The following is a 20,204-nucleotide window of genomic DNA, read 5'->3' on the forward strand; positions in this document are numbered from 1 at the left end:
GCTTCTATTATGTACAGGCACTGTTCTTGGCATTGGGGATACAGCAGTGAGCCAGTCAGTCCTAAGTCCTTGTCTTCATGGAGTTGGTGACTGAAGAGAGATAGTAGAAAAAACAAATAAGCAAAACTCACAGCATGTTTTATGATGGTTAATGCTACTGAGAAAAAAAAAGGCAGGGAAGGGGAATAAGAGGGCAGCATTTGCTGTTGTTTTAATTTTAAGGTGTTCATGGAAGGCTAATGAGCTGCTGATTTCCACACAAAGACCTGAAGAAAGTGGGACATTGGTTCTAGGATTTCTGGGAAAGCATGTTTACTAGAGGGATGAGCAGTGCAAGAGTTCCGAGGTTGGGCTGCCTGCTCTGTTGGAAGAGCTGCATAGGCCTATATGATGAGAGTGGGCTGCTGATGGGGGGAGGGGCAGGTGAGGTTTTGTTTTGTGTAGTCTGGAAATTGCTATTTATGGAATGCCAGCTAGGTACCAAACAATTTGATAGAATTTCATGTCTTCTTATTCAGTCTCTACAGTAACCATTTAGATCATTAAACCTTCAGTCTGCAGATGAGAAAACAATGCTGGTAAGCCTTAGTTTAAGTAGCTTTGCTAAGGAAATGGTGGGGAAATTCCAGAGCCCTGTATGATGCTCTGTCATGGAGATGAACTGGCAGCTGACCTCATGATTCAGTTTATGCATTTAATGCATGGATTTTTAAAAACAGAATAGTTAACACATAAGTAAAGCTAAACTTTTAATTTTATGTATGACTGAGAATGAAAAGGCCCTATGTGAGGGTGTGTGTGTGAGCGTGTGTGTGTGTGAGCTGTGCCTTTGGGAGCCAGGTCAGCTGTCAGGAAACCTGCTGGGCTGAGTTTGTCAAGCTTTCTGTCAGTGTGAGTATCTGTGTTTGAGAAATGTGGCATGGGGATTCAGTTCCTGTGACAAGAGCTGCCACTCAGTATGTGGAGTTAGGGATGTCTCAGTACCATGTCATTGTTTTCTGGTCCTTAATTCCCAGAGTGTCCCTTTCCCCCTGTCCTTTGTTCCCCTCCGCAGTGGGGAAGGCATAGGGTAGATGGAAACCTGTTACTATCTGGGGAATTTGTGACCAAGAGGTCCAGCTTGGGACCTGTAGAGCTAAGTCAATGGGATGATGAATGTGTGTCCAGAGAGTTGGAAGGGGCGTGAGGGAGGTGGGCAAGGGATGTCTCAGGCCTGTCTTTCTGTCGAGGGAGAGCTGTACATGTCATGGCTTCTTTCTAAGGAACCTAGGTCACAATACACCAGCTTTAGGGTAAAACAATTTAGTCCTGCTTGTGTTGAAAGAAATACAATTTTAAAATTTCTAATCATTTTATTGAAATGTGGTTACATCCTCACCTTCCAGTCTGGGTTTCCCCCAAATCTCTGCAGATACCAATAGGGGCAGACATTGCTTGCCACTAAGGAAGGTGAGTCCCCTAGTTCTTCGCCAGCAATAAACCCTCTGCCGTGGCACCTGGCCTACTGTGGGCATATGTGAAGTGAGCTGACACAACCTGCAGAGCCAGCGGCCTCTCAGTGGCTCAGCATGGGTGTGGTCCAGTGACTTAGGCCGAGCTGCAGGTGCAGTTCCTTCCAGGTGCTGCTGGCGGTGACTGATGTGAGGAGGGAACTGTGTGTGCTTACCAGAATATCTGTCTGTGACAGATACCAGTGACTGAGAGCGCAGAGTTCTTTGATCAGGTTGTTAAAACTGCATTACTGGTTTATAATTGTTGGTGCCCTGTTAGCATAGCTTCTCTTCCCCATATGTCTCTTCCCCACTCCTAAATGACTTAAACATTAAAACAGAGAAATTTATATACTGTTTGGGAAGAGACATATATGATGCAGTGATTCCATGTCCATCCAAACTTCATCACAAAGTAGGACTTTATGAGAATAGCCCCAAATGTCAAGAGGAGACTAAATTTATAAAAATGTAGGGAAAAAACCCAAGCAGAACATTATTTTATTTAGTTTGATTTGCTTGAGCTTTAACAATGAAATAGTGCTTTTTAAAAAATGGGTGATTTCATGTATATGATTTTCAAGAATAAGCAAAACTAATCTGTGCTGATCAAGACATCAATTGCTGTGGATAGAGACAGATTAAAGGAAAGGGCATGAGGGAGCTCTGTGGTGCTGGAAATGTTCTGTCTTGTTAGGATTATATTTTCTTAAGTATAGAAACTTTAACTCCATTTATCTTTCCCCATTTATTCTAAAGTTTTAAATATTCTCCCTGTGTTCATTGAGAACCACATCAGATGCTGGAACAATTTTTTGCTTCAACCAACAAGCATAATTTAGAGAACTCAAGAGAAGCAGAATCTGTTGTATACACCCTTATTTTTATTCTTTTCGTTGTTCTTTCTTCCTTTTGAAGTTCTGATATTTATTCTTTGATCATATCCTTTCTGTTTAGAGAACTTTCTTTAGTTCTTCTCTCTTCTGTTTTTTAGATTTACAGAAAAGTTGTAAGAATTACACATTTTTTACAAAGGATGCCTCACCTAGCTTTCCATAATGTTAACATTTTACATAATTATAGATTAGTTATTAAAATAGGAAATTAACATCGGTACATGCTTATTACCTAATCTTTAGCCCGAATTCAAATTTTGTCAGTTTTCCCCCAATCTCCTTTTTCTAAAAATAGCTTTGTTGAGATATAACACACATTCCCTAAAATTCAACCTCTTATAGTATGTAACTCAGTAGTTTTGTGTGTATTCACAGAGTTGTGCAACCATCACTATCATGTAATTTAAGAATATTTTTAGCCTGACCAGGCGGTGGCGCAGTGGATAGAGCATCGGACTTGGATGCCAGGGACCCAGGTTCGAGACCCCGAGGTCGCCAGCTTGAGTGCGGGCTCATCTGGTTTGAGCAAAAGTTCACCAGCTTGGACCCAAGGTCACTGGCTAGAGCAAAGGGTTACTCGGTCTGCTGAAGGCCCACGGTCAAGGCACATATGAGAAAGCAATCAATGAACAACTAAGGTGTCGCAATGTGCAACGAAAAACTAATGATTGATGCTTCTCATCTCTCCATCCCTGTCTGTCTGTCCCTGTGTATCCATCCCTTTCTCTGACTCTCTCTCTGTCTCTGAAAAAAAAAAAGAAGAATATTTTCATTACTACCATAGAAACCCCTATATCCATTAGCAGTCACTCCCCATTATTCTTCCCACCCAGCCCCTGGCAACCACTAATCTGCTCTTTGTCTCTATGGATTTACCTATTATGGGCAAATTATAAAATTGGAATTTTACAAATGTAGCTTTTTTATGTCTGGCTTCTTTCATTTAGCATGTTTTCAAGGATCATCCATGTTGTAGCATGTATTAGTATATTCCATTCCTTCTCATTGCCAAATAATATTCTATAGTGTAGACATACCACATTTTGTTGATCCATTCATCACTCAATGGACATTGTGTTGTTTCCATTTTGGGGCTATTATAAATGATCAAATTAACACTTAGTAAATGCAATACAGTTTGCTAGATGGTTTAACAGTAGGCCACAAGGGAAATTGAAATAGAGAATTTTATTACTCACAGATCCTGAAGGAGGTACCTGGCCAACCTGGAGGGATCCTACAGGGAGGTCAAGGCAGAGTGAAGACAGAGAAAGGGCAGGACCTGGGGCTCATGCCTTTATTAGCATCTGTGGGTAGTGTGCTTTGAGGTTTCTGGGCTGGAGCTGGGTTGGTCAATTCAAACCAAAAGAGTGGGGTTTGGGCAAGCCCCAGATGGGATCTTATCTAAGGAGCAAATTGGTGATGGTGCTGGGGAGGCCAGAGAGGCTGTTGATCTCAGGGTATGGAGAAGTTGTATCAGAACTTACATATGCGTGTGACTCCCTGGGCTGTTATCTATGGCATGACTTGCATGAGGGGCCAGTGTCAATGGGCTGTTACTGAATAATGTATCTATGAACATTCCTGTACAAATTTTTGTGTGATTTAGCCATTCTTTCAGAGTAGGTCAACAGAGAATATCTTGATTCCCCTTTATTCCTGAAGGACATTTTCCCTGAATAAAGGATTCTGAGTTGACAGTTCTTTGTTTCAACACATGGAAAATATTGTGTCACTTCCTTCTGGCCTCCACAGTTTCTGATGAGAAATCCAGTATCATTGAATTGTTTTTCTCTCATAGGTGAGGTGTTATTTCTCTCTTGCTGATTTCAAGACTTTTTCTTTGTCTTTAGTTTTCAGAAGTTTGGCTGTCATATGTCTTAGCACAGATTTTTTGAGGTTTACTCTGTTTGGCATTTGCTCAGCTTCTTGGATCTGTAGGTTTGTGTCTGTTGCCAAATAGAGCAAAATCTCTGTCATTATTTCTTGGAGTATTTTTTAGCCCTGCTGACTTTCCCTCCCTTTCCAGACAGCAATGACATGAATGTTAAATCTTTGTTAAGTCTCAGTAGATGCAGAGGCTCTGTTCATTTCATTTCTCCTCTCTTTTCTCCCTGTCGTTCAAATTGGGTAATTTCTGTTGTCCTAGCTTCGAGGTCACTGATTCTTTTCTCTGGCCCCTCCATTTTGTCTCCATCAAGTTTTATATATTTCAGTTGTAATGTTTCCATTTTGTTCTTTATATCTTCTGTTTCTTTGCTGAGACTTTCTGTTTTTTCATTTGTTTCCAGCATGTTATGGCTGTTCCTTGAAGAACTTTTATGGTGACTGTTTAGAAACTCCTGTCAGATAAGCCTAACATCTGTGTCATATCTGTTTTGGGGTCAGGTGAATGCCTTTTCTCATTCAAGTTGCTTCACCCATTTCTAAACCCAAAATTGAGCCATGTATGGGAATGTTTTCAGTCTCAAGTAATTAGGTTTCTTATGATTATTTTAAAAGACAAACTGTGGAATAAAAAGATAAAATTGTGTAGTTATAACTTAGAATTTGCTAATCGGTGGCCCAGACAGAGTTCCATCTTATTCTTTCCTGTACAGTTTGGGTGCTTAGAAGACAATTGCCTTAACCTTAGTCTGTGTTCCCTTCCAGTGCTGTCACCAAGCTGATTGTTCCCTTATGATGATGTCACCTGAAGTTGTTCCTGTTGGGCTGTACCCTTGACTGTGTGTCTTATTTATGACTTCTAGTAGCTTGTTTTACTTTTCCCTTTTTTGAAGGACTTCTGTTTCTGCAGCTTGCCTAGTTATTTTATTTGTTCTGAAATTTCCTTATCATTTGTATTACATCAGCCTTAGCCACATAAAATACAATCTTCTCATTCATTTGGCAAATATTTATTGTATCGGAGGTAAAGTAATGGGCAAGTCAGACAAAGTCCTTGTTTCCTGAAGCTTTTCACTGGAGAGGAGAGAAGATAACTCCAATGGTATTCAGAGAATTAAAGTAGGGTGATGGGTAACAGGGTTAGTGGGTAATTACATTGCTGGTAAGAGTCTGACTCTGAGGAGAGAATATTTAAACTGAAATTGATTATTTCTTGCAGTTTCTACCTCTGTTTACATTGCTCTGTTCTCATATTAGAGACTATTATGGGTTGAATTGTTGAAAATTTCTATGTTAAAGCCCTAATCATTCCGTATCTTGGTTATTGAATTTGGAAATAGGGCCTCTAAAGGGGTAATTAAGTTAAAATGAGGCCAGTAGGGTGGGTCCTAATCCAATCTGACAGGTGTTCTTATAGGAAGAGATTAGGACACAGGGAGAGACACCAGGCATGTGTGAGCACAGAGAAAAGGCCATCTGCAGCACAAGGCCTCAGGGAAACCAGCTCTGCTGACACCTTAATCTTGAACTGTCAGCCTTCAGAATTGTGAGAAAGTACATTTCTGTTGTGCAAGCCACCCCATCTGTGGTATTTTGTTTTGGCAGTCTGAGCTGACTAATACCGAGCCTTTAGCGTCCTAATCATGGTTATTTTAAATTCCCTGTCTGATAGTTCCAAAAATCTCTATCATTTCTGAGTGTGGTTCTGATGCTTGATTTGTCTCTTCAGACTGTGCATTTTTCCTTTTAGTGTATCTTGTAATTTTTTTTTCTTGTGGGAGAGACAGAGAGAGTCAGAGAGAGGGACAGACAGATAGGAAGGGAGAGAGATGAGAAACATCAATTCTTTGTTGCGGTTCCTTAGTTATTCATTGATTGGTTTCTCATATGTGCCTTGACCATGGGGCTACAGCAGACCGAGTAACCCCTTGCTTGAGCCAGCGACCTTGGGCTCAAGCTGGTGAGCCTTGCTCAAACCAGATGAGCTTGCACTCAAGCTGGCGACCTCAGGGTGTTGAACGTGGGTCCTCTGCATCCCAGTCTGACGCTTTGTCCACTGCCTGCGCCACCACCTGTTCAGGCACCTTGTAATTTTTGATTGAAGGATAGACATTATTTATCGGGTAGATAGGACTTGAGTGGTTTTATGTTAATCTGGCTAGGGGCTAGGCTGTGTTCTATGGAGATTCTAGAGGCTTCATATTCCTGTTGTTCTCACCATTACCTGTCACCTTTGGGTTTCCCTAAGAACTGCTTCTTAGATGAAGTCTGTGTCTTTCTGTCTCCCAGCTATGAGCCTTTGTGTTTGTAGTTCTTGTTGGTGTCACTTGAGGTGTGTGAGAGGAGGGAGAGTATTCTATCATCTTTTGATTAAATCTTAATCTTCAGTGGCCTGTATCCCTGGACTGTGACCCTCACATCTTTGTGCCCTCTCTCATCTTTGACTCAGGAATGGAGGAAGGGGCTGTAGTAGAAGCAGAACCCTTCCCGTGGGGTGGGTAAAGCTTCATAAAGTCTCTTCTGGAGAGAAGAGTTTGTCATGGGAAGCAACCTGGGTGTATTACAGAATGGTCACTCTTCTTTTCCCTCTTCCAGACCATGTGAGAATCTAGTGGGGTTCTTGGAGGTCAAACCTACAAGAATGTGGGGGGTCCTTCCAAGATTGCCATACCCCCAGAAGTTTCTTATTGTCATGGTAGTTCACACATAGTTTCCAGCAATTTGTCAAAATGATTATTTATGTGTTCTTGTCAGTTTAGGCTCCAGTTGCTTCTGTTCCTGATCTTGGCTGTCACTCTCTAGGTTTGCCTGTCATTACACCGCAACCTCATTTCAAATATAGCTCCAAGAAAAGTCTTTGATTTTAAGTTTCTTCTGGTTTTCTTGTTATAAGAGTGGGAGTGACAGTTTCCAAGCTTTTTACATATTGGACTAAAACTGCTAAGCTGAAATTTGAAAGGAGCAAGGCATATGAGGATTGGGAGAAGGGCATTCTGGGTAGAGAGGACATCTAGTACAAAAGGACTTAGGCATATCTAAGAACATGAGAGCTGGCCAAGTGTCACTGGTGCACAGTGAGGAGGGGTGAGTGCTGAGAGATAAGTTCAGGGAAGCAGCAGGGCTAGATCAGGTGGGGCGTCTTCAGTTAGGTTGAAGACCGGGGTTTTATCCTGGACATGGTGAGGATCTGTTGGAGAGCAGGGAAGTGACATTCTAATTTCCATTACAAGGTTTCATCTGGTTGCTGTTTGGCAAGTGGAAAGAATGGGAAGAGGAAAGAATGGAAGTATAAAATAAAGCCACTGAGAGGGGATTATAGTGGTCTCAGTGAGGCAAGATAGCCCAGCCTAGGGTGGTGGTCACAGATTTGGTGTGTGGTGGAGGTAGTTAACAAGACTGCTGATGGATGTGAAGGGAGGGGGAGATGAATCAGTAGCAATACTTGTATTTTTGGCTTGAGCATTAGTTGAATGGTAGTGCTGTTTATTGAGATGGGGAAGACAGGTCAGGGACAGTGGAGGATGAGCACAGGGACTTGAGAGCTCTGCTCTGGCTTTTATCTTCTAATGTCCAATGTTGAGAAGTTTTGCTTCCTGATTCTTGTATGTGATCTGTTTTTCCTTCTAGAAGCTCTGTAGAGTCTTGTCTTTTCTTCATTTTCTGACCTGAAGCTTCATGTTGTTGTGGCTGGTGTGTTCCATGTCTCTCACCAGTTTTGTTGGAAACTGAAAGCACTCTTTCAATTTGGTAACGTATACCTTTCAATTCTAGGAATCCTTTTTATATTAGAATTATTGAATCATTATAGAGTGATTTTTTTCTTCTCTGTTGACTCAGTTTTCTCTTTTTGAAATATCTGTTTCTATAGTTTTAATCATTTCCAGAATGGTATATAAACAAAATCATGAATATATAGATTTTAAATTCTGACTTTTCCCCTTAACATAATGCATTTGCAATTCATCATGTTATTGTGTGTATAAGTTGTTAATTTCTTTTATTGCTGATTACTCTTCTGTAATATACCACTGTCTTATCCATTCATCAGTTGAAGGTTGTTGGGTTATTTCCAGTGTTTGGCAATTATAAGCATAGACATTGTAAATAAAATATTTGAAAAGACACTTAACCAAAGAATATATACAATTGGCAAGTAAGCACATGAAAAGATGTGTCTTTTCAAATATTTTTTGGGAACCATCAGGTTGCCTAAGTCAGGGTGAGCCAGCCCAGGTCAGAAATGGAGCAGGTTAAAACTCCTGTGCTGATTTGATATTCTGCCTACAGCTAGTGCTCAACTTAACGACCACAATTGGTTCCGACAGACCGGTCGTAACACGATTCGGTCGTAAGTTGAGTAGGCTATATGTACAGTACTGTAAAATGATGTTATAAAAATCTCTAAGTCATATTTTATCATAATTTTCTTTCATTATTGTTATATATCATAATTTTCTTTGTTCATTTTATGCCATTTGTACCATCTCTACACCATTTTGTTTCTTATTTTTACATTCGTCAGGTTTAAGTAAAACACTGCATTACCAGTACAACTGGTTTAATATTTGCAAAGACAATTTCCTCTTGGTAGACATCTTGGGAGGGGTTTGATGAAAAATATCCAAGGCACAAAACACAAATTGCCGTACCGAGTCTGGGATAACAATTGAAATGGTGCACTCGGAGATGGTAGTGCTGCTGGAAGCTGGTTCGCACTGTCATACGCCCAGCTGGGCAACGCTTGCGCTGCCAGACACGGAGCAGTCGTGGCTAGCGATTGTGATCGTCAAGTCGAATGGTCGTAAGTTGCATAGGTCGTAAGTCAATCAATATTTGTATTTTTATTGAGTTTTGTTATTATTGAATTTTCAGCATTATCTTTATATTCTGGATTCAGGATTTTGGGGTGTTTTTTTTTTGTTTTTGATTTTTTATATCAGATGGGAGTTTTGCAAATATTTTCTCCCAGTCCAGTGGTTGTCTTTTTATTTCCTAACTGCGTTTGCAAAACAGATTTAAAAAATTTTTTAAATAAGAAAGGAAAGCTGTGATAACTAATTTGAGACCTTTGCTCTTTGCTAATATGAACATTGAGGGCTATAATTTCCCCTTATGAGCACTGACATGACTGCACCCACAAATTTTGATAATGTTGCATTTTTGTTTTCACAATATTGTCTAGTCTCCCTTATGACTACCTCCTTTTCGATACAGTTATTATTTAAAACTGTGTTACTTTATTTGGGAATTTTTCAGATGTTTTTCTGTTATATATTTTGTATTTCTGTTATTTTGTTTATTATGTATTTTCATTATTTCTAATTTAATCCCTTGTGATCACAGAACATCCTTTGAATTCTTTTAAATGTTAATTAGGTCAAGTTTGTTGATAGTATTTATTATTCAGGGATTCTGTATTCTTACTGATTTTCTTTCTTTTTTAAATTTAATAATGGAAATAAGGATGTTAAAGTTTCCACATGTAATTGTGAATTGTTTCCTTTGTATTGTGCTTTGTGTTTTTTGAAGTTCTGTTGTTCGGTTACATATGTAATTAAAATTGTTGTCTTTTTGGCACTTTGACCTCTTTATAATTCTGCAAAGTCCTTCCTTATTTCTAGTAATAGTTCTTCCAAAGTCTACTTTGTCAGTTATAATATGAACCCTGCAGCCTTCTTTTAATTAGTGTTTGTGTGACATATTTTCAATATTCTTTTACTTTTAACCTATGCCTTTATACTTATCTTATTTTGGCAGAATTTTATGGTTTTATCAACACAAATACTGTGTGCATATAGGCTATTTATTCATTTTCTTTGCTATGCAGCCTGGCGTTGGGGTTGGTGACTCTGATGGCCCATGGGCTGCTCTTTCCACAGTGGCTTTGCGGTTCTTGAAGAGATGTGGGAGCAACCTCAGCGCAGTGAGATTTGTTGCACATAGCTGCACTTCAAGCTCCTTAACATTGTGGACCTGGCACTTCTGAAAGCCACTGGGCAGTGTGTGCTTTGTTCTCTGTTGTTCCCACAGCCCATGTTGGGCATCAAGATCTGGTCCTTAAATCTTTTGCACACCCTATTGTCAGTGCCTCTGGGTTTCCACCAGTTCCACTTAATTTTGATATATCTATCTGGGTACTGGATGAACTTTTTAGTCTCCTTTTTGCCAATCTTGGACTTGATGTGGGGGAGGAGCCTGAGGGCATCTCCATAGGCAGTGTTGAGAAAGAAGCTATATTTATCTTGGCTTTCAGTATAGACAATGTTTGGTTGGGTCTTGCTGTTTTATGTATTCTCTGTCTTTTAATATTTATTTCACATTCCTTTTTTGATTGTTCCTGTATCTGGGTCATCTCAGCATGGCTCTGATGATTACTTTATCACTTCGCTGCGGGAGGTTTTTGTTTACCTGGTTTTGTCATTGTCATTTCTGATTGAATGTTGGACATTGTGTACAGGGCAGTAGAGAATGTGTGAGGGTCTAGCAAACTTTCCTGTAATGGACCAGGTAGTAAATGTTTTGAGCTTTGAGGGCTACATGCGGTTTCTGTTACACATTAGTCTTCTGTGTGTTTATTTATTTATTTTTAAAATAACCGTTTAAAGTGTAAATATTACTCTTAGCTCACAGCCTGTACAGCAACGGTTCATGGGCTGCATTTGGCCTTTGGGCCATAGCGTACCAACCCCTGCAGGGGAGAATGAGGTCAGTAGTGTTTCCTCCTGGAAAGGCCACGTCTTGCCAGTATGTCAGGTGTTAAGCTGAGTTTGGGTTTTGTTGCTGTGGTGGTTACCTTCTGTACACCCTGGCTTCAGGTTCCTGTAACCTTTCCTTTTGCTGAGGGTGGAGGTACATGTTTAAAAAAAGAGAAATTGGACCGCTTTCTTACATCATATACAAAAATAAACTCACAATATGTTAAAGTCTTAAATATAAGACCTGAAGCCATAAAACTAGAGAAAAACATAGGCAGTAAACTCTTTGACATTGGTCTTAGTAATATCTTTTTGGATATATCTTTTTGGACAAAGGAACAAAAGAAATAATACAAAAATGGGACTCCATTAAACTAAAAAGTTCAGAGACAGAGAGAGGGACAGATAGGGACAGACGGGAAGGGAGAGAGATGAGAAGCATCAATTCTTTGTTGTGGCTCCTTAGTCTCCTTAGTTGTTCATTGATTGGTTTCTCATATGTGCCCTGACTAGGGGGCTACAGCAGACTGAGTGACCCCTTGCTCAAGCCAGTGACCTTGGGCTCAAGCTGGTGAGCCTTGCTCAAACCAGATGAGCTTGTGCTCAAGCTGGCGACCTTGGGGTCTCGAACCTGGGTCCTCCACGTCCCAGTCCGATGCTCTATCCACTGCGCCACCGCCTGGTCAGGCTAAACTAAAAACTTTTTGCACAGCAAAAGAAACCATCAACAAAATGAAAAGAAAGACTATTGAAGGGGAAGATATTCACCAGTGATATATCCAGTAAGGAGTTACTATCCAAACTATATTAGGAACTCATACAACTTAACACATACACACACACACACACAAAATTTAACAGTGGGCTGAGACCTAAATTGATATTTCTTCGAAGAGGAATAGCTGTATGAAAAGATTGTGAATATCACAAACCATAATGAAAATGCAAATCAAAACTACGAGATATCACCTTACACCTGTCAGAATGGCTATCATTAGAAAATCAAGCATGTGTTGACATGGATGTGGAGAAAAAGGAACCCTAATGCACTGTTGGTGGGAGTGTAAACTGGTGCAGCCAGCATTGAAAACAGTATGGAGATTCTTCAAAAAGTTAAAAATATACCTGCCATATGACCCAACAATTCCACTTCTGGTTATTTATTCAAAGAAAACAAAAACACTAATTCAAAAAGATATATATACTCTCTATGTTTATTGCAGCATTATTTACAATAGCCAAGATATGAAAGCAACTTAACTGTCCAACAACAGATATATGGATAAAGAAGATGTGATATATATGGATATTACTCAGCCATAAAAAGAAGGAAATATTGCCGTTTATGACAGCATGGATGGACCTAGAAGGCATTGTGCTAAGGGAAATAAGTCAGACAGACACTGTATGATTTCTCTTATAAGTAGAATCTAAAAAAAACTAAAAACAAATGAATAAACAAAACCAAACAGAAGCACACCCATAGATAGAGAACAAACTGATGGCTGGTTGCCAAGGTGGCAGGGAGTGGGAAGGGGGATGAAAGAAATACTAGACATGACTAAGCTGGCTAATGAGTACATACATAGAGTTAGTTATTATTCTCTCTCTTTTTGTGTATGCTTTATTTTAAAATTTATAAAGGCTTCATTAAGAACATGTAGAATAGGGATTTGTGGGTCCAAAAAAAGGAAGAAAGTCTCACTGGAGGTACTTAAAATTTTTTTATGGAAGCATTGTTTGTAATAGCATAAATCATGAAAACCCCCAAATATTCATTAATAGAAAAATGGAAAATAAATTATGCAGTGATGAAGATAGATGAACTACAATTTCTATAATCAATTCAGATGAATTGCCAAAGCATAATGTTGAGTGAAAAACAGTCAATACAAAAAATATACATATAGACCAAAAAAAAGAAACAAAGAGGAAAACTCAGCATAATGATGTCAGTGCTTTTCCAGATTAATATCCTGGTTTGTTGCAATTTCAATCTAGATACCAGCAAAATTTTTAATAATGGGAGAAAAAGTTACTGTAGAATTTATATGAAAAAGCAAAGGAATTGGAATAGATAATTAATAAATGAGGGATTACTGTTAACACACACACACACAAATTCCTCTAACCTTTCCTTGTGCTGAAGGTGGGGCTGCATTGCTAGAGTGCCTTTCTCAGCATTCCTCTGCCCCCTGAGCTTGTTGGCCTTCCCTTTGGGTCTGTGCCTCAGAGGGTGTCCTTCCATCCTTTGCTCTTGCCCCAGCTGTAGACTGCCCCTCTGGCTACTGGGTGTCTGCTGGGCTTCTGGTGGAGGATGGAGGGGAGATCTCTGTTGTTTTGGTTCAACTCCAGTCCACCTGTGTTGGCGTAGTGGGGCCTTCCTAGTGCTCCTGTCCTCCCTAGTGCTCCTGTCCTCCCTAGTGATCCCGTCCTCCCTAGTGATCCCGTCCTCCCTAGTGCTCCTGTCCTCCCTAGTGCTCCTGTCCTCCCTAGTGATCCTGTCCTCCCTAGTGATCCCGTCTTCCCTAGTGCTCCCGTCCTCCCTAGTGCTCCTGTCCTCCCTAGTGCTCCCGTCCTCCCTAGTGATCCCGTCCTCCCTAGTGATTCCATCCTCCCTAGTGATCCCGTCCTCCCTAGTGATCCCGTCCTCCCTAGTGCTCCTGTCCTCCCTAGTGATCCCGTCCTCCCTAGTGAGCCCGTCCTCCCTAGTGAGCCCGTCCTCCCTAGTGCTCCTGTCCTCCCTAGTGCTCCTGTCCTCCCTAGTGCTCCTGTCCTCCCTAGTGATCTCGTCCTCCCTAGTGAGCCCGTCCTCCCTAGTGAGCCCGTCCTCCCTAGTGATCCTGTCTTCCCTAGTGAGCCTGTCCTCCCTAGTGATCCTGTCCTCCCTAGTGATCCTGTGCTCCCTAGTGAGCCATGCTCTGCCTAGTGCCCTTGGCAGGTCTTGTACTAGAGATAGTTCCCTTCCCCTCTCTTGAGGTAAGAGGACTCCAACGCTGGGCCTCTTTTTTCCTTCCCCATCACAGCCATCCTCACGATGCCCTGGGAGTTCTGATTCAATAGGGGAAGCTCTGGATGGGCCCTGGTATTGTGGTAGTTCTCACTGAAGGTTTGTACAGTCCACTCTCTCAATCCATTTACTGAAAAGGTTTTTTTTTAAGTGTAGTCTAAGAAAGAAGTACTGATTTTTAGCCCAGTTCTAATTACAATATTCAATCAAGAAGTGAATTAATGGCATCTTAAAGGCTCCCAGTAGGGAGAAAGGGTGAAGAGAGCTGGATCCACCTGGGTAAGGGGTAGAGCTTTATGTTGCTTCAGTCCAGCTGGTTTTAATGGTTGCTACAATACATGCAGGGCTAACAGGCTCTGTAACTCACATGGGAAAACCAACTACGGTGTGAATGCTGTAGCCCATGACTCTGGAACTGTGTCCTGGACAGACGCCACGTCCATGTGTGGCTTTGGAGGAACTTGCTGCAGGCAGAGTGAAAGTGAAGTAACACTTTTAAAAACAACCTTGCAAGTGGACAGAATTATAGTCAGTGACATGAAAAGCCCTGACATTTTTAGTTCAGTATCTTAAAGTTATCTGTGAGTAATATTTGAAGACAAGATGTTACTAAATAGATGATGATTGAGTTTTGTCATGCTGCTCTTATGAGCTAAGCTTTTACGTCAAGAAATGATGCTGTTTATGGGTTAGCCCAGTGGTTCTTAAACTTTTTGAAGTCGGAGCGCATTTAAAATCCTACAAATAATTGTAGGCACACTATATACAAATTTCTGAGAAATATGTTATAATAAGTCAAATATTAAAGAAAAAAATATAAAGTCCAAGTGAGCTTTTATGGTAATTAAACAAAATAACTACAACAAAATTAAATTTATTCTGACATTAAAAAGCATTTTTATGTTACATTTTTTGAATTATCCTTTTTAGAATTCGTAAAAATGAGGGGTTAAAAAATGTAAAAAATGACAAAAACATTATCTTTTTATATATATGGATACATTCTTAGTAAGATTTAGTAAATTTGGCAGGTCCCGGCGCAAATGCGGTAAGTTTTTTCATTCTTGTGTTTATGAAAAACATGAGCCCGATGTGTCCTAGTGATTTCTTCAATATTTGGGCATATATTTGAAAGGCAAACTCTCATTTCCTTGTCAATACACTGAAGAATTCCTCTCTTTTTACTCTTAATTGTGTTGAGTGCAGAAAACCCCCATCATACATATCATCTTAACTTTACACCAAACAAAGGATAGAAGAAACTTGCCTCCAGTCTTTCTGGGGAACATGGGGGGTAGTGTAAATAATCCAGCACCACAGCTTAACAGCCTTTTGCAGCCTAATCAGGCAAGTGAGGTGGGGGGTTGGGCAGACTGTCAGCTTACAGCCAATTCCCCACACCTCTGTCCCCCAAAAATCTAAACTCCAAAAACCCTGTTGGTTTTTTGGTCCCCAATAGGCACATATTTCTCTGGAATACTATAGGGCACACCTGGAAATCTTCTAGGGCACACCAGTGTGCCCTGGCGCACACTTTGAGAACCACTGAGTTAGCCTGTAGTTTTCAAAACTATCAAATCTGTCATTCAAAAAATCTAAGAACCCTTGATGGGTAGATTCTACCCTGAGATTTCTCTAGGAGTTTTATTCTAACCAGAAGGTTAACCTCTTTTCCCCTAGATCCAGATGCAGAGGTGTGTCTTCATGTTTTACGACTTGTCCAGTCAGTGGTGCTGGAACCAGAAGTCTTCTCCAAGTCATCCTCTGAGCTCCGGAGCTCGCTGCCCAGGCAGCGCATCCTGGCCATGTCCAAGAGCCGCAATCCCCACCTCCAGACCGTGGCCCAGGAGCTCCTGGAAGACCTTCGTGCTCTGGAGTGTGATGTGTAGGCATGTCCCTTCCCCTCCCCCAGGTTCCCACTTTGCGCTCTGAAACCATCACTGTACCATGTGTTAGAGATGGCCAGCTATTCTTGACTAGAGACGGTTGTGAATTAGTATGGATCCACACAACTTCCTTCTGGAAGTGAAGGTACCTATGGGTGGGTGGCTAATCTTGCCAAGGGAAGCCTGAGAAAGGATCCATTTTCTCGGAACGGCTGTGTCAGCTGTGCCTGGCTTCCTAGAGCGGCTCCTGCTGCTCAGGAGACTTTCTGAGACCTGGGGGTCCCCCCCCCGAAATGGGAGCTTAAATAACCACCTACCCCACTGGTCAGTATTCTCCTGAGATACATTGAAAAACAATTCACTTTCTCTCTAGTAATTATAATTAAACCCTCAGATGCAACTTTACCTTTAAACCTCTTCATGAACCTGCTAGTTCAGATGCCATTAGACATTTTAGTTCTCTATTTTTATGCCTCTTATTTTTGATTAAAGAAAGTCAGAAGAGTGATCGATGTGCTCCAGCAATTTTCTGAAATATTACAAACTTGATATTGGGAAGCTGTGTATTGTTAGATTCAGGGAGATGTGCTGTGGCTGCCACAACTGTAACTATTAAAAGAGCAGGAACAGGGAGTGCTGGCAGGAACAGGGAGTGCTGATAAGGCCCCTGACAAAGAAGGTCAGAGACCCTTATCAGAAGTTTATGTTTGAAATTCGCCACTAAGCTAAACCCGGCCCCTGTTGCTATGCCGGCTCCTGTTGCTATGCTGCGTGCAACCTCCCTAGCGAATAGTTAACTGCCACATCTGCTTCTATACTATGCTTGCTCACTTAGGATATATAAGGACCTGGCTGTAAGCGCCAGGCGCGACTCCCGTTTGCAGTTCCTTGTGAGTACGGTGTCTCTGGACATCTTGGGAGTTCGCCCCTGCGCAGGTTAAACTGGCCAATAAAGTAACATCTAAACTCCTGAAAGTCTCCGATGTTTGTTCTCGTACCCGGTGGATGCAACATTTTGGGGGCTCACCCGGGATTCTCCCTTGGCGGAGTTTTGGGTCAGAGACTGGAAGGACAGCTCGAGCTGAGTAAGTATTCACAGAGGATCCTCATTTGGTTTGGCTTTTGGGCTCCGGAGCGCACATTCCTGAGGTAGTAGGTGGGACTCCGCCGGTAACCTACCCAGGGCTTTCAGAAGCGGGACGCTGCTCTCTGAAATTTGGATGTTTGGATTTGTTAACTTTAGGGGTGACCGGTCACATTAGGAATCCTTTTTGCGCCGTGCTGCGCTGCGTTTTGTCTGAGCTCGAATGACTGAGTTGAGTGTGAGAGAGACAAGTGTGTTCCTTGTGTTAATAGTGTGTGTTGCCTGTATCCTACCCTTTCTCATTATTCCTGAGTCATCCAGGATGGGACAACAGGAGTCTGTGCTGGGATCCCTGCTCGAGTGCCTGTTGAAGAATTTTTCTGATTTCCAGAAGAGGGCTCAGGGGTACGGAGGTCCGCAGCCGAGTCCAGGTTTCCTCCGGACCTTGAGCCAGCTGGAATGGCCTGCATTTAATGTGGGACGGCCCACAGAGGGCACCTTTGACCTTCCAACTTTGTTTGCTGTCAGAGCCATGGTCTATAGGGCTCCCCACCCAGACCAATATCTGTATATGGATGTGTGGGTAGATACAGCCATTTTGCCTCCTTCTCCAGGAGGCGCAGCCATTTTGCCTCCTCCTCCAGGAGGTGCAGCCATTTTGCCTCCTCCTCCGGGAGGCGCAGCCATTTTGCCTCCTCCTCTGGGAGGTGCAGCCATTTTGCCTCCTCCTCCAGGAGGCGCCGCTGGCACCAGATGCTGGCCCATGGGCACCTCCTCGCCTCATCTATGTGCCTTTTTCCACTAGTGATTTATACAATTGGAAACATCAGAATCCCCCATTTTCCGAGAAACCTCAGGGACTAATATCTCTCCTTGAGACCATTTTTAGGACCCATCAGCCCACATGGGACAATTGTCAGCAGATTTTACAAACCCTCTTCACTTCTGAAGAAAGGGACAGAATAATGAGAGAAGCTGCTAAGGCGGTATTAGGAGAATAAAGGGAAACTCGGAGGGAAGAAGGGAAATAGAAGATGCTCTCCCGTCTTAACCTCCTACCTGGGACCCTAATACCGCTGGGGGAAGGGACGCGCTTCTCCAGTATCGCTGGGCTCTGTTGAGGGGGCTCAAGGCAGCAGCTAGAAAGCCAACCAACTTCAGTAAGGTTAGTGAAGTCATTCAGGGAAGAGAGGAATCCCCAGCAGCCTTTCTAGAGAGACTCATAGAGGCTTATAGAGTATATATCCCTCTAGATCCTGAGGCAGAAGAGAACAGGAGACTAGTAAATATAGCCTTTGTGACTCAGGCCGCTTCAGATATTAGGAAAAAGCTTCAGAAGATTGAGGGGTTCGAGGGAGAGAATAGAAGCAAGCTATTAGAGATAACCCAGAAGGTGTATGTCAATAGGGATGATCCAGAGGTTGGCAGGGCGAAGGAAATTGCCAAAATTCTGATTGCTTCCCAGAAACCTCCTCCCAAAGGGAAAGGGGGACAGAGGAAGGGTCAAGGACAGCGAATAGACAAGGATCAATGAGCCTATTGTAAGGAGAAAGGGCACTGGAAAAGAGAGTGTCCAAGGTTGAAGGCCAACAGCCAAGGGCCAAGACAGGGCCCAGAGGTCTTGCTCCAAACCTTAGACTGACAGGGCCAGGGCTCCATTCCCGTCAGTTCCTAGGAGCCCATGGTCACCTTAACAGTCAAAGGAAAGCCAATAGACTTCCTAGTCGACACGGGAGCCACCTACTCAGTCCTAAAGAAACCACAGGGCCAGATGCAGAAGACAACTACTAAGATAATAGGGGCAACGGGCAAAGCAGAAGCCTACCCATGGGCCACTGCAAGAATTACTGACTTAGGTCGAGGCACCATCACCCACTCTTTCCTAGTCATTCCAGACTGCCCTTACCCACTGCTTGGAAGGGGCTTATTGCAGAAACTTCAGGCCACCATAACCTTCCGACGGGAGGAAAGCCCTATGGGGAACAAAGAGGCAGAGGTCGGCATAGAAGTAACTGTCCCACTGGCTGAAGAACACTTACTTGCCACCATCCTAGAAGGTAAGGAGGCTGAGGAAGGGGTTCCAGATGCCCTGTGTGCCCAGGTACCTGAGGTTTGGGCGGAAACCAACCCCCCAGGTTTGGCTGCTCACCAACCACCTGTCCTGGTGCAACTGCTTAGCACTGCTAGACCGGTTAGGATCAGGCAGTACCCGGTCCCAGCCCAAGCTAGACAGGGAATCACCTGGCACTTGCAACGCCTGCTGGAGGCAGGCATCCTTCGAAGGTGCCAATCAGCCTGGAACACCCCACTGCTTCCCGTCCAGAAACCGGGGAGCCAAGACTATCGTCCGGTCCAGAACTTGTGGGAGGTGAATGCGCAGGTAGAGACTATTCATCCCACGGTGCCCAATCCATATACCTTACTGAGCTCATTGCCCCCAACCCATACCTATTATTCTGTCCTGGATTTGAAGGATGCCTTCTTTTGTATTCCCCTGGCACCTCAGAGCCAAGGGATCTTTGCCTTTGAATGGAATGACCCAGATAATGGACTGGTGGGGCAGTTCACTTGGACCAGACTACCACAAGGGTTTAAGAATTCCCCCACCATTTTTAATGAAGCCCTCAGCAAAGATCTGCAGGCTTTCTGCTCCTCCCATCCATCGATCATACTGCTCCAGTATGTGGATGACATCCTCATAGCTGCCAAGGATGAAGGAGAGTGTGAGGAAGCTACCTCGGACCTGCTACAAGATCTCGGGCAAATGGGGTATCGAGTCTCCGCCAAGAAGGCCCAGATTGTGACGCAAACTGTAAGTTATTTGGGGTATAACTTACAAGGAGGGCAAAGGACATTGCCCAGCCAGCGAATTCAGATGGTCTTGCAGATCCCTGAGCCTACTAACAAGAGGCAGGTACGAGAATTCTTGGGTGCAGTAGGATACTGCTGACTGTGGATATTAGGCTTTGCAGAACTAGCTAAACCCCTGCACGAACTAACCAGGGGTAAGGAAGAGCAGTTCACATGGACAGATAAGGAGAAGCAAGTGTTCCAAGCACTTAAAGAGGCCCTGGTGACTGCCCCAGCTTTGGCTCTGCCAGATTTGGCCAAACTCTTTCAGCTATTTATAGCAGAAAAGGGAGGGGTAGCTTTAGAGGTACTGAGCCAGGAACTTGGGCCATTGAAGAGGCCTGTCGCCTGTCTGTCCAAGAAACTTGATCCTGTAGCCTTGGGATGGCCAACATGTCTGAGGGCA

At 42.8% G+C, this 20,204-nt stretch overlaps 1 protein-coding gene and 1 pseudogene across 4 annotated transcripts in view; one reads left to right on the forward strand and one right to left on the reverse strand.

Moving 5' to 3' along the window:
• HSF2BP (heat shock transcription factor 2 binding protein) overlaps positions 1–16,839 on the forward strand; it is a 105,958-nt gene extending 89,119 nt beyond the window's left edge. For all 4 annotated transcript variants that reach the window (XM_066259265.1, XM_066259266.1, XM_066259269.1 and 1 more), the window contains one exon: positions 15,659–16,839. In XM_066259265.1, the coding sequence (XP_066115362.1) occupies positions 15,659–15,867 (209 nt within the window). In that variant the 3' untranslated portion in view covers positions 15,868–16,839. The remainder of the gene's footprint in view (positions 1–15,658) is intronic.
• LOC136323771 (large ribosomal subunit protein eL32-like) lies at positions 10,077–10,948 on the reverse strand (annotated as a pseudogene).
• Positions 16,840–20,204: the final 3,365 nt, after the last annotated feature.

Source organism: Saccopteryx bilineata, chromosome 2, assembly GCF_036850765.1.
Source record: "Saccopteryx bilineata isolate mSacBil1 chromosome 2, mSacBil1_pri_phased_curated, whole genome shotgun sequence".
In the NCBI taxonomy this organism is placed as follows: domain Eukaryota; kingdom Metazoa; phylum Chordata; class Mammalia; order Chiroptera; family Emballonuridae; genus Saccopteryx; species Saccopteryx bilineata.